The sequence below is a fragment of the Pezoporus flaviventris genome, unplaced genomic scaffold (genome assembly GCF_033815535.1).
Source record: "Pezoporus flaviventris isolate CSIRO_AGI_PZ_B2104156 unplaced genomic scaffold, CSIRO_AGI_Pfla_v1 ptg000014l, whole genome shotgun sequence".
NCBI classification, from domain to species: Eukaryota; Metazoa; Chordata; class Aves; order Psittaciformes; family Psittacidae; genus Pezoporus; species Pezoporus flaviventris.
In genome coordinates, this window is record NW_026892562.1 from 891,385 (window position 1) to 905,897 (window position 14,513).

At 42.9% G+C, this 14,513-nt stretch overlaps 1 protein-coding gene across 2 annotated transcripts; it reads left to right on the plus strand.

Annotated features, from left to right (window-relative positions):
* The first annotated feature begins 1,468 nt into the window (after nt 1–1,468).
* E2F8 (E2F transcription factor 8) lies at nt 1,469–14,513 on the plus strand. 2 transcript variants are annotated; one of them, XM_061453088.1, is made up of 13 exons: nt 1,469–1,634; nt 2,474–2,749; nt 3,046–3,202; nt 4,367–4,672; nt 5,121–5,282; nt 6,725–6,862; nt 7,170–7,379; nt 8,768–8,852; nt 10,632–11,151; nt 12,146–12,364; nt 12,895–13,024; nt 13,167–13,477; nt 14,168–14,513. In XM_061453088.1, exons 1-13 carry the CDS (start codon nt 1,596–1,598, stop codon nt 14,339–14,341), a joined length of 2,727 nt encoding a protein of 908 aa, XP_061309072.1. In that variant the 5' UTR covers nt 1,469–1,595; the 3' UTR covers nt 14,342–14,513. The 2 variants fall into 2 exon arrangements, with proteins under 2 accessions (XP_061309072.1, XP_061309073.1); XM_061453089.1 differs by having other exon boundaries at nt 1,470–1,634; nt 8,780–8,852.

Genomic DNA, 14,513 nt, shown 5'->3' on the forward strand with positions numbered 1-14,513 from the left:
AGCCTTTTGGGTTTGTTTGATTTTTGAAACATGAGAACACATTTGCTCCTCATTTAAGTCACTCAAATGCCAGCACACACAGTATCGCATGTGATGATCCCTACAAATAAAACAACCATGCAGCTTTTTTTAGTCCTTATAATTGTACTTCTTGTGAGGCACACACCAACTCTGGCTTAGCAGAACACGTAACTATGCTATAACAACACTGCCACTACACCTACTTTGTCAAGAGGAAGCCAATGCACAGTAATCATATCAAAGTACAACCAAAGAAAAAGAGCAGGCGTCCCCCCAGCCTAAGCCTCACTTTTCAAGGCAAGGTGTGTATGCACTCCAAGAGCATGAGCTTTGGCTGTTACAGGTTGGCCATACAGTGCAGTGAAGGTTACTTGGGTTATTTTCAATTTGAATTTACATGTTTTCAAAGACTTCCTTTCAGGAAACCATACAGTAGAAGGTTTTATTACCATGCAAACTTAATTCTAGTATCAAAAATGCCCCAAATTAAGTGGTTGTGACCCGTAAAGCTCTACCTGCAGAAGTGTTGTAACATCTGTGATAAGCAGCACAACCCCCCTTATACCAGGCAGCTACCGAATCTTGCCTCGCCACAAAATCAACAGTAATCCGTGCAATCAGTCAGCTATTAACCCTCATTTATCTTTTTATGGGTGTTTTTCCTCACAGCGCCGAGCACATCGGTCACCCGCCGGATGAAGCCGCCTTCCCCGGGCCCTGAAGGAAGGGATAGCGGAGGCCATGAGCGACGGGAAGAACCGACCAGTCTGTCCCCGGTCAAGCAGGGCAGCAGCCTCTTGCCCCATTAAAGCCCATTATGGCCCCCTGCCCGGGCTGTCTCCCCCTTATCTCCGCTAGGAAGCCATTACAGACCCTGTGCCGGTGCGCCCCGCCCGTCGCCCCTCACACCAGCAGCCGTTGTGGCCCGGAGGGGAAGGCGGCATGAGGCTTCCCGCGCCGCCGACCCGCCAAACCCCCGCCCCGGCGTGAGACCCCGTCCCGGCTGCAGCGGGAGAAGGAGCGAACGGCCGGGGAAAACCCGACGCTCCGATTGGCTGCGCGGGGCGGATGGCCGCGATGCGATTGGCTGGTCCCGTCCCGCCCGCCTTCCCTTCCCCTCGGCGGTTCAGCGGGTTGAATTCAAACCGGCACCGGGAGCGGCCGCGCACTCGCGGCGGGACCGGGCGTTCTGGTGCAGCGACGGCAGCAGCACTCCCGGTGCGTGCCGGCTCTCACGGGCTGCAGGGCTGGCAGCGGGCGGACGGACAGCACTACAGGGAACAGAGGGCAGTGGCCCAGGGCGCGGCCGTGGCGCCAAATGTTTATACCGGATCCCGGAAAGGCCCCGCCTCCGTCAGCGGCCGGGGCAGGGCGGGGCCGGGCCGTTGGGCGGCGCGCGCGGGCCGGGCCCAGAGGCGGGAACCCGGCGAGGTGGGGGGTGTTGCCGCCTGCCCCGCGCGTTACGGAGCAGGGGGTCCCGTGTGTAACGCTTCCCCTTCTCCCGCCTCGCAGCACCGGCGGGATCTGCGATGCAGAGCGCTGTGGCGGGACCTGTCTCCTCCTGAAGCGGGAGAATGCAGCAGGAGGGCGGGGAGATGGGGACCGGCGACAAGGTAATTCGTTCCGCGGTGCCGCCACCGGTGGGAAACCGAAGGGGCAGCCCCCCCTCCCCTCCCTTTCCCCCTCTTGGGGTGCCTGTTGTCAGCCGCCCGCAGCACCTCTGGGCGCCAAACCACTTCAGTGCGGACGAACGCGGGTAGAGAGCGGGTGGCGGTAACCTGGCTCTCTCTCCTTCACTTCGGACTCTGTCCTCAATGAAATGACCTAAAACTCCACCCAGAGACTAACACCGATTTTGTAACGAGCAGTACTGCTCCCTGGCTCCACTTTTTTTTTTTCTTAATCGGGCGTATTTCAGTCGTTCTTTACAGCTTTCTCCTATGGATTGACATTCATTTCGTCCGTATTTTACCTGGAGGAAAAGAAAAGAATCCCAGATTGTTTGGGGTTGGAAGGGCCCTCAAAGCTCATCCAGTTCCAACTATGCCACGGGCAGGGACACCTTCCGCTAGACCAGGTTGTTCCAAGCCCTGTCCCAAACTGGCCTGAGCACTGCCAAGGATGGGGCAGCCACAGCTTCTCTGGGCAAGCTGTGCCAGGGCCTCAGCATTCTCACAGAGGACAGCTTTTGCCTAAGATCTCATCTCAGTATCCCCTCTGTCAGATTAAAAGGAAAGTTACCTCAAGAACACCATGGGCCCCATGTCTTCAACTAAAGGCACAGTCAAATAAATGGTTGCAGGGAAGGGTGTGTTGGTCCAGAGCAAGACTGTGACCTTCGATTCTGAGCTACCCAAAACATGCAGTTGATCTCTATCCACTGTTCCCAACAAATGTATTATAGCACTTCTGGTCTTTAACATCACAGATTTTTCTTTTCCTTGGTGTATAGGAAAACCATTCTTCTGAGCCATACAGAGGCGTATTGAAAACCCCTCTGAAACAAGCAGCTACCTCACATTTGGTGTTGACAGAGATACAGCCTGACTGTAAGCCGCTCACCACACCCCCAAAACCCAAAGAAGTCCTTCCAGCAGATCCATGGACACCTACTTCAAACCTGAAAATGCTCATTAGTGCAGCTAGTCCTGAGATTCGGAGCAGAGAACAGAGGAGGGAATTGTCAAACACCACAAATGTGATCCTACAGGCAAAACACTGTTTGCAGGTATGTTGTAAAGGTGTCTTTATTTGCTTTTTTAGGTTAGCTGGGGGTTGTTTATTCAGTATAAAAAGTCATACATTAACATACTACATCTTTAAGTTCAGATTTTGGAGTGTTTACCAAATATAAGTAAGGATATTGACGAGTTACCACAGGTAACACTTCACTGGTTTTATTTCCCAGCTGAAGACAAAAGGAGAACCCTGGGCCTTTGACAGTGCTCCCGATGAAGCTCTTCAATATCCATGTTTACATATTGTCAAAAAAATTCAAATTCTCTATTTCTTATCCCTATGCAGGAGCACTTATTGGGAGATGAATATGAAAAAACTCAACCAAGCCGCAAAGAGAAAAGTCTGGGATTACTGTGTCACAAATTCTTAGCTCGGTATCCTGATTACCCCAGCACTGCAGAAAATAAATACATCTGCCTTGATGAAGTAGCTGAAGAGCTCAGTACGTTGGTGTATATGCTATTATGTATTTCTTGGTACAAATGTGCCAGTAAACCTATAATTCATGTTAGTACATTTTTTTCCCTAAAACTTTGACTCCTACTGTGCACTCTTGCAAAAGTTATTTAAATCCAGTCTGAAACTCTCCATTCTTACAGCAATCCTTGTAAAAAGCTGATGTTTCTCCAGTTGGCTGATTTGAGTAACTCTGAATTTTCTTTAATATTAAAGTTATTGTCAGTGCCACAAATAACCAGTTGCAGCTCTTTGGGTGTAGAGATGATGGCTAGGATTAGTGGTTGGATTTTTGTGGTAGGATCTAGCGTTTCCCAAGCTGAACCCCCAACTTCCTGTCCAATCATGACATCAAAGCAAGAACGTACTTTCTGCTCTCTATGATAATTTAATTTTCTCATTTTATATCACTGTATTTGTATCACATCGATGATCTACTGAGAGTCATAAGTTGCTAACATTAAGCTGAAGCTTTTTTAAATCAGAGCTATGAAATTATCTACAGTCTGTAGAATGTTTTCTACAGACTATAACACTGACAAAAGTTATAAATCATATTGCTGTAAAATTTTGGTGATGTTTTATCTTCAGAATATGTTGGGCAACACAGATGAGGGATGAAACGCAAATCAAACAGAATTTCTATTTATGCTTTGTACAAAATAACATCTCTTTTAGAAAACAGTCAAAACCAAGAATGTAAGAGACAAATAGAAAAGGACAGTGTGTTAGTGTAAGACATACAAAACCAAGCTACAAAACAGTTATTTGCCATGAGTTTCCAAGGTTATTTAATGAGACTATCTAAAATCCATGCAGTAAATAATTCAAAATACTTTGTGGTTGTTTTTAAAGCTGTACTGAGACCTGTCTAATGGCTCTTCTGGCACCAGTTTTATTTCTTAAGGAATGCTGTAAACCAAATCTAACTGTGGAAAAGCAAGTCCTTCCATATCTAAAGCAAGAATTGTTTTCTTTTCCTTGCTGGCAAGATCTATAGGGGCTCTTTTCAGTGAAAATGGCTTACAAGTATATTAAGAGGAGAGGGAAGTATAGGAAACTGTTCCTTTCTCTGTGCAAATCATGTTCCAGGTAAATGGTGAAACATTTTCTGTAGTAGAGATGTTGATCTTTCTTTTGTTATTTTCAGATGTTGAACGTAGACGCATATATGATATTCTGAACGTGCTGGAGAGCCTCCATATGGTGAGCCGCCTTGCTAAGAACAGATACGCTTGGCATGGGAGACACAACCTCTCCAAAACCCTGCAGGCTTTGAAAAAAGTCGGAGAAGAGAGCAAATACACTCAACAAATTCAGATGATCAAGAAAAGAGAATGTGAGCATGAATTTGATCTTGATGGGGAAAGAAATGAAGACATGGAAAGATCTTTTGGCTTAAATGAGAATTCAGAGATGTCTTTTGTCGAGCTCCCCGGAATGGAATTTCGTGCTGGTAATAATTCTCTATAATGTCAAGAATAATATGTGCTTGTAATGATAAATATCTATGAACTTGGGAAAAAGAACATTTATTGGCCACTTTTTTCCTGAAGTAGTAGTGCCTGAAAGGCACTACAGCTGTTTGTGGTATTAATTAAAGGTTGTTATATGCGTTGTATAACCTGCAATTAGCACCTTTAATAGTACAAGTTGTCTGGAAATGGGAAATATATGCAGAGGGAAACATCACACTCTCTTTTTTGTAGTTAGACTTGGTATCCACTTGATTATCTGTTTCTTGCCATGTAAAAACATGATTTCGGAGTCCACATGGACCCTACCTAGTTACTGTGTCATTTGTTCTGATAATAATTGTTACTGCCAAATTTCTTCAGTGTTTGAAATATGTTTGTAGCCGCCATGTCACTTAGTGCTTTCATCCTTTCTCTTGGTTGCTGCAGCATCAGTTAATAGCAGGAAAGACAAGTCTTTACGAGTGATGAGCCAGAAATTTGTGATGCTCTTTCTTGTATCGACTCCCCAAATAGTAAGCCTTGAAGTTGCTGCTAAAATCTTGATTGGAGAAGACCAGTTAGAAGACTTAGATAAAAGCAAGTTTAAAAGTAAGTACAATATTAATTGAAAGCTAAATGAACTATTCCAGTACAAGCTCATATTGTGTAAAATACCATCATCTTTTTCCTGCCATAAATATATTTGAGCCTTCAAAAACTCACTGAACACCTTTATCAGGCGCTAAACAGTTTTTAACAGCAACCCACTTGTGCATAGGCATTGATACATAATGACCACATAAAAAGAAAACGTCCATTAAATCCTCTTTTCTGAAGCAATGTCACAAGGCTGCTTATCAGTAACAGTTTCTCATTTTCCTCAAGCAGTCTCTTACAGATTTCAGCATCTTTTCACCAAAGCTGCCCCAGAATCATGCAAATCTGTGTTTTGGTCATATAACTTGTTGGAAAGCTAAAGAAATTCTGTACAAGTCCTGCTAATGGCTTACATGTGAGAGGAAGTGAAACCCAGTGCTGTAACTGCCAATTATTTCTTCATTCTTTTACCCTGCTCTCAGTTCCCTGCATGCTTCTTCCTTTTCTTCTCCCTTCAAATGAAAAGTTACTTCTAGGTCTAGGTTTGTACATCCATCATAATAAAAAATGTCCCTACTCTTTCTTAAGGGATCAAGAATTAATTGTGGGTTTCACTGAAAATTATACCCTCCCTTGATTATCAGACAGACTCCTTTGCATTTTTCTGTGTGTGGAATTGTATCTATTCAAAATAGAAACTGATCCTCGATGGTTTCGGTTTGTGTTTTCCTTTCCATTGCATCATGGCAACATGGAGAGGCTGGGTGGGTGGTCAGTAGGGAAGTGGGATGGTGTTTGTTTTCACTCTTTCTTCCTCCCTGACATTTGTCTCACAATAAAAGCTTTTGCAGGGCATTCTGTCCATGTGTCTATTTCAGGTATCGTGTTTTAACCATGTTCTTGGTGAAGCAGCAGTCCCAAATCCTCAGCAACAGAAGCTTTGGCCTAAGTACATTACCTTCGCAGTCCAGAAGTCACCTGTAATTTGATTGCTGCCTAAAACTCCCTAATAGCTCAACCTAGAAGCGGTTAAGAACAAACAGGATGATTATCCTGTCAGATTTTCACGTGTCTTTTCCTCCTCATACCCACGTTTGCCATTGCATAACTGCCTTTTAAAATACTTATTTTTACTACAGCATTTGTACAGTTTTGGTCATTGCACAGAACCAAACATATTTTCCAAATTTTTTTTTTTTTTTGCTACATTTAGAATAACAGACTCAGCAGTATTTTCTTTCCTAGATCTGTATCTGTCATTCTATTTTACACATAAAATTTATATTGTGATGTTATTTCATAGTATAAATACCTGTTCCACAAAATTATTTTCATAAAACCATTACAAAGGTTTTCCTTTTTAGTTGCTAAATGGAGGTTACAACTCTAATTCTGATGTATGTTGACTTGTTCATTGGAATTGCTGTAACTTGCCTTTGTTTATTTTATTTCAGCCAAAATTAGAAGACTTTATGACATAGCGAATGTTCTCAGTAGCCTTGAGCTTATCAAGAAAGTTCATGTTACAGAGGAAAGAGGTAGAAAACCAGCATTCAAATGGACAGGACCTGAGGTCTTGCCAAGTATTCAGGGTAGGTGTATGTGTCATTTCCTTTTGGTCTGCTGATGATTTTGATTGTTTCTTTGATTTCTCTGCTAGTTTGTTTTTTTTTTACCTAAAAGACAGAGTAAACTAAGCAGAAGACACATCGCTATCATTAGTCCTTGATAGTACAGCATACCACTGTATTCCCACAGGGTTAGATGTATTCATACTGAGACTCTTGCATTTGCATTTTTGCTGCAGTATTAATTATGAGCCAGGCTCAAATAACTGCTTTGAATTACTGAATCTGCACAGGGTATGTATTAACTCTCTGCATTTTTTCTGCTTTTTAGGTATAAAACTTGAAACAACTTCTACGACCTGTCCCCCTCCTATTTCAGAACCAATCCCTTCCAAGGAGCAGTGTTCAAAAAAACTTTTTCCTTCAAGAGGAAAGCAAAGCTTCACTCGGCATCCATCTCTCATAAAGTTAATTAAAAGTATAGAAAATGACAGAAGAAAGATCCAGTCTGCACCCACCAGTCCAGTTAAAATAAGTGCAAGTACGTATCTTTTTCTAAGCTTGTTTTTTCACTCAGGCACACTCTTCATTAAATATTCAGGCTTACTATCTTCTCATAGGAGTAGTAAGTGGGTATGCCACTTAAAACAAGCATGTCTATTTTTGACAGTTCTAAAAGACAAGGTAGGGAAAATACATGTTGCATATATATGTGAAACTTTATAAGATTGTTAGTGAAAACAAAGCTCAACTGACCTGTGTTCAGTGTGTAAGTAGAACCTTTTTCCAATTCGATGGACCAAATCCAGTCACAGCTTGCACAGTTGCAGCAAAGTAAATCTCTTCATTGAGATCTGGACCAAATTAAGCACAATGTAGAGAGCTCCAGCCGCCTCTTTCACACCAAATACATCAGGAATGACATAGCACTGGTTTGGGTTTAAGAATAATATTAAGTCCCTTTCTACATATCACTATCTGGACTTTGTGTGATGTCTTATTGGACACAAACCTTGTGTTTGTGTAGTATAGCTGATTATGTGGATATTGTACCTTTCCCTAGGAACAGCTCTAACCCTGGTTTGTTGTGAAAACTGTGCTTTAGAACTTTAATATCAAGCAGTTCTGCATTCCATAAAATTACCAGAAAACTACCTATCAGTCATAGAATCACAGAGTGGTTTCAGTTAGTAGGGACCTTAAAGCTCATCCAGCTCCAACCCCTGCCATGAGCAGTGACACCTTCCACTAGACCAGGTTGCTCTAAGCCCTGTCCAACCTGGCCTTGAACACTGCCAGGGATGGGGCAGCTGCAACTTTTCTGGGCAACCTGTGCCAGTGCCTCACCACCCTCACAGGGAAGAACTTCCTTGTTATATCTAACCTAAATCTCCCTTGTTCCAGTTTAAACCCATCATCCCTTGTCCTATTGCTACAGTCCCTGATGAAGAGTACCTGCACCAGCATCCTTGTAGGCCCCCTTCAGATACTGGAAGGCTGCTGTGAGGTATCCACGCAGCCTTCTCTTCTCCAGGCTGAACAGCTTCAACTTTCTCAGCCTGTTCTCAAGTGGGAGATGCTCCAGCCCCTGATCATCCTCATAGCCTCCTCTGGACTTGCTCCAACAACTCCATGTGCTTCTTAAGTTGGGGACACCAGAACTGTACACAGTGCTCCAAGTGGGGGTCTCATGAGAATATTCATGTTCTTGTTGGGTGTCCTCTGTGGAGGGAAAAAAAATGAAGTTGAGGCTTTAAAATCTGTTTGATGTAATCTATCATCCAGTTGATCAAATCAAGTCCAGGCTGCAGTTTGAAAACAATATAGGGTCTTAGCGTCTTCTCATTAAATGTGTCTCATAATAATGCAGTTTCCTCAAGATGAAAGTTAACTTCTACATTTTTTTGTTTTCCCCCCCCATCCCACCAGGTACTCATCAAGACTTTGCAGCTTTCTCAAGTGAAATGGCTCAGCTTCCAGCAATCACTAAACACAAGCTGGAGGAACAATCAAAGTAAGTTTGCCCAAGTGGTAAGTTGAGAAGCTTTTTTTTTGTCATAGAATCATAGAACAGTTAGGGTTGGAAAGGGCTCACTCAATCCCACTGTCCATGTCAGCGACGAAGATGTTGAACAAGACCGGTCCCAACACCGATCCCTGAGGGACACCACTCGTTGCTGGTCTCCAGCCGGACATTGAGCCATTGACCACAACTGTTTGTGTGCGGCCATCCAGCCAGTTCTTTATCCACCGAGTGGTCCATCCATCAAATTGATGTCTCTCCAATTTAGAGACAAGGATGTCATACAGGACAGTGTCAAACGCTTTACACAAGTCCAGGTAGATGACATCAACTGCTCCACCCCTGTCCATCAGTTCCATCGCCCCATCATAGAAGACCACCAAATTGGTCAGGCAGGATTTCCCCTTAGTGAAGCCATGCTGGCTGTCACCAACCACCTTGTTTTTCATGTGCCTTAGCATGCCTTCCAGGAGAACCTGCTCCAAGATTTTGCCAGGCACAGAGGTGAGACTGACTGGTCTGTAGTTCCCTGGATCATCCGTTTTCCCCTTTTGAAAATGGGGGTTATATTTCCCTTTTTGCCGTCGTCGGGAACTTCACCTGACTGCCATGATTTCTCAAATATGACGGCCAGTGGCTTCGCAACTTCATTTGCCAGCTCCTTCAGGACCCGCAAATGGATTTCATCAGGTCCCATGGACTTGTGCACATTCAGATCCTTAAGGGGGTCTCAAACCAGATCCTTTCCTACAGTGGGCCTAAGGTCTTCATTCTCACAGTCCCTGCGTCTGCCTGCCATGACTTGGGTGGTGCAGTCAGAGCCTTTGCCAGTGAAGACCAAGGCAAAGAAGTCATTCAGAACCTCAGCTTTCTCTAAATCTAGGGTAGCCAGTTCTCCTGAGAGCTTCCGGAGAGGGCCTGTGTTGTCCGTAGTCTGTTTTTTATTCACTACGTACCTATAGCATCCCTTCCTGTTATCCTTAATATCCCTAGACAAATTTAATTCTAACTGGGCCTTAGCTTTCCTAACTTGGTCCCTGGCTTCCCAGACAACATCCCTGTACTCTTCCCATGCCACCTGTCCTTGCTTCCATCTTTTGTAAGCCTCTTTTTTCCTTTGGATTTTCCTCAGGAGCTCCTTATCCACCCAAGGAGGTCTCCTGGCCCTCCTGCTGCACTTCCTTCTAGTTTGGATGCAACACTCCTGAGCTTGTAGCAGGTGATCCTTGAATATCAACCAACAGTCTTGGGCCCCCCTGCCCTCTAGGGCTATATCCCACGGAACCTTACTAAGCAGGTTCCTGAGGAGGCCAAAGTCTGCTCTTCTGAGGTCCAGGGCAGTGAGCTTGCTGTACGCTCTTCTCACCGTCCTGAGGATCTCGAACTCGACGATCTCATGATCGCTGCATCCAAGGCTGCCCTGGAGCGTCACATTTCCAACAAGCCCTTCCCTGTTGGTGAACACGAGGTCAAGCATGGCACCTCTCCTTGTCGGCTCCTCTATTATTTGCAGAAGGAAGTTGTCACTGGTTGTTAAGTTCAAGCTCTCCTCAGTTTGAGTTGAGCTATAGTGTGCAAAAACCAGTAACCCCTGACACTGCAGGCTGTTTTTTCCCCGCTTATTTTCTGTTTAGTGAATTGACTAGTCCAAGTTCATATTAAGTCTTTACATTGCAGAAAATAATTTGTCAGGATGTTCATTTCAACACAAAGGTACTAAAATATCTTTGAGCTTTTTCTTATTTGTTTTGTTGTTTTTTTTTAATTAAGGAAAGCAAAAGAGATGAAAATGAAGTTGTCAGGATCAGCTTTGGAATGTGGTCTGTCCTTGCCTGAGATAGTCTCCGAGCCTGAACCTCCTCACACCGCAGCAGCCACACAGCAGCCAGCTCTCACCCAGCCCCTCAGTGCCTGTCTGCCAAGCCACAGCTCAGTCTCACCAGTAATACTACCTCATACTCCTGGTGTGTCATACACAATATATCTGCATCCTTCCCAAGCCCACACTGTGACAACCTACAGCCCAAGTTTCATGTTGCAGCCTCTACCAGGTGCTAATGTAACTGGAATTAAGAGTATTAATTCAAAAGTATTAAATAAAATAACCACTGAGGAAGGGAACAGTCAGATAGCTACAGATGATGTGACCAAGACCCTGACAACTACAGAAAGACCAACTATAAAGTCAGAGACTGCACGACAGCAGTGCCTTAAGAGATCACAAACATTACAAGAGAGTCATTTAATTAAAAGGTATAGAAGGAATGAGGAAAACCTTGATACTTTTCTGGTAAGTTAAATTATTTTTAAATGCCATTTTATAGCTTGATGATGTTGCTACCTAATCATTTTCAAAGTGACTTAGGAGCCTACTGCTGTATGTAGATGTTTTAAATACCATTATGCTTGAAGGGATGACACGTGTGCTTCGTGACGTTTAGGGGGCTATTTTTTGTTTCTTTACACACCCATATCTATTTATTTCTTAATTATCACATAATCTTGCTGGTATTTGCAAAGCATGAGGCAGAATACACAGTATGCAATGTAACACGTACCTTTGAAAGGACAAATTATGATCAGGCTGTATTTTTTTTCCTCCATGTTCCTCTGTCTTCCCCCTCCAAATACTGATCTACAGGAGTGCCAAAGTGTGCAGATGTTAGTCAAAATCAAACAACTCCCAAAACATTCTGTCAAGAGTTATCTATTCATACAGTGATTCTGGAGTAGTTCAGGGTGCTCATCTAGCTGTTATTCATACCTGGCTTTTGAGGTGTTAGGAAGGAGAGTGGACGCACAAAAGTCACTTGAGGGGGAACGTCCCAAATCCTGATACCTTCTAAATATTTCTGTCCAGTGTTGTGCATTGTTAAAGTTGTACTGTTGCAGGCATAGACATAATAATACAGCACACAGAGTAAGAGGATCAGATACACTTGATACACATGGAGAAACTAGGTCTAAATTGCTTTCTACTCCTTAGTTGCTCAATGTTTTAGTGTCTCTGTAAATAATTAGGAGGCTTTAAATTGTGCTTGCCAACACAGTCATGAAATGTTACCAGTGTGTCATAACAACATGTGGTGTCAAACATCCACTAGCTGGGAAGGAGCAAGAGGGAATAACATGGAACCGGTTGTCTTATAGGTTGACTAAATAGATTGGTTTATTGACTTGCTTTCCTAATTTTTAAACTGTATAAGTATCATTGTAGACCTGTAATGGCGAATGTAAAGTCTTACAAGGTCTGCCTCTGGTTTTGTATGTACTTCTTTTTAAAGGGAAATTCGACAAAAAATGAGAGACCTCCTTCCAATAGCTCACAAATGACTCGTGAAATGGACAATTTCCAGGAAGAGAGACAGAACAAAACTGAAACATTAAATCAAAACATGGCAAGTTGCTATGACCAGTGTAGAGGAGAAGATATTCCAGAAGATGGAGACAAAATCAAAACTAAACAAGATATATCTGTAGCATTTGCTATTCCTGCTCCTGAGGTAAGCTTTGTCCAACACCACAGCACATCATAAGAGGACATGAAGTGACTTTCAGGCTCCAAATACTTTGAAACAGAATCACATGAACCTCTCTTCATCAGTAAACTTTGGTATTCTGCAGTTAAGACATAATGCTGTAGAAAACCTGAATAAAGGACAGTTCTGTTGACAAAAACAGAACTTGTAAAGGTAAAAGAATTGTCTTCCAGCATAAGTACTCAATATCAGGATTTCTCTTTTGTCACTGTGTTAATCCAGATGGATTTCCAGTTCCTCGCTGAGGCTGTCGGCTGGCGATGGAGCCAGCTGATGTCTTTGCAGTAGGGCAGTCTTACTTTAAAGAGCATGTCCATGAGTCATCTGTGTCTAATTTCAGACAGAAGGTAGTACAGGCATGGAATACAAGATCCTTGAGATATAGAGCATAAAGAATAAGAAGGTAGTGAGGGGATACAACTCTGGAGGAAAAAAAAACCAACATTTTTTATTACATGTATAGGGTAAAGGTGTATTCTCCTTTTCTTTTTCAGACTTTTTTTCCATCTGGTTATCTTATTCCTCTTACTCAGTGTGCCCATGGCAATAAGGCAGGCTTTATGAATAAAGAGAAAGCTGGGACCCATTCATTGCAGCACACTACATACAGCTCCCCCATTGCTGGTGAGTACTAAATCAAACAGGCCTACAGTTGTCTGGCTTAAGGGATTGTGGGCCAGATTCATCCACTGAGGTGATGGAATCACAACACAATGGTTCAAGACCTCATTTTTAATCCCCTTCAATATTTGATTTTCTGTTTCAGGTGTCATTCCAGTGACAGCATCTGAACTGAAAGCAGTTAATATTCCTGCTTTTCATATAACACCCTTGAATATAATGCTGTCACCACCTTCTATAGCTGCTGCACCTGTGCTGAGCAATTCCTGTCTCAATTCAAGCAATACCAGCTCTGCCCCAAATCCAAGTTCTTCAGTTCTGAACTTCACACTGCAACATGTAGGACTAATACCTGCTGGTGTGCAAGTTCCTGCAAATCCTGTCCTTCAGCACATGGTAGTCCCTTCCCAACCAGAAAACGTTAGCCACAGCTCAGAGAACTTGCAAGAAGGGAAAGTAAGTAAAAATACATTGCGGTTTCCTCACTGGTGGGTTGAGTGGGAAGTTCAGTGTGGTAATTCCTTTCTAGCAGGTAATATTTTTAACTAAACACCTTTTTGACCTTTATAAATCAGCACTACCCAGAAAGACATGGCATAAAGGCCAGCCTAAGTGCAGTGCAGTGGAGAAGTTAGAAAGGAATAACAAGTATCCTGTTTGTCATGGAAGGGAAGCCAGCTGGAGGATGACAAGATGTGAAGAGACAACTGGTTTAGAGGGAGGATTCTGCATAGATCTGAGATGACACATTAGCAAACTGTGCATTTGCTACTTTATCTTTCCTTCTTGTTACACTGCTATTCTACTCTAAAGTTCTTGCACTTAATGTTAGCTTTTTTTAATAGGATAGGATAGAATTGTAAAAGAATATTTTTTCTCCCAGGAAATTTCTCTTTTATATTTTGTATAATAATGTATTGCTTAAGATACGTATTAAAAAAAGAGTTAGAATTAGAGAAAAACCATGTTTTCATTTGATTATTGGGGATATATATACATTTATAGACATATCAAGGAATTCAAGTCAAGTATATTCTCAGTATAATTTTAGGGAAATAAATTATTTTTGTAATATCCTGCAGAGACCTAAAACTAGAATTTTTTCTTCCCCTTTAAATGAAAGTAACTCTCTCTTTTTCTCCTTAGCCTTCTCTTCCAAAGGAACCCCAAGAGCCCCAGACAGTTACAGAGAACTTCTTCCGGACCCCAGGAGGTCCAAACTCAGTATCTTCCCTCTCTGCAACTTCAGATGGTACTGACGGAATCTCTCAAGGAACTCTGTATATTCCTCAACGAAAACTTGAAGTCTCAGAAGACTAAAGTTGGGATATTGTTTGCTGGGTGTGGTAGCAGGCATCATGGCTGCTACCAGCCAGCACATATCTTGGGCTGTATGATGGACAGTGCGTGTTTTGGACACGTACTGCAAGACCTCAATACTGGAATAACCTTAATTAATGCTTTAGAATTAAAACTGGCTCTTAACGAGAAA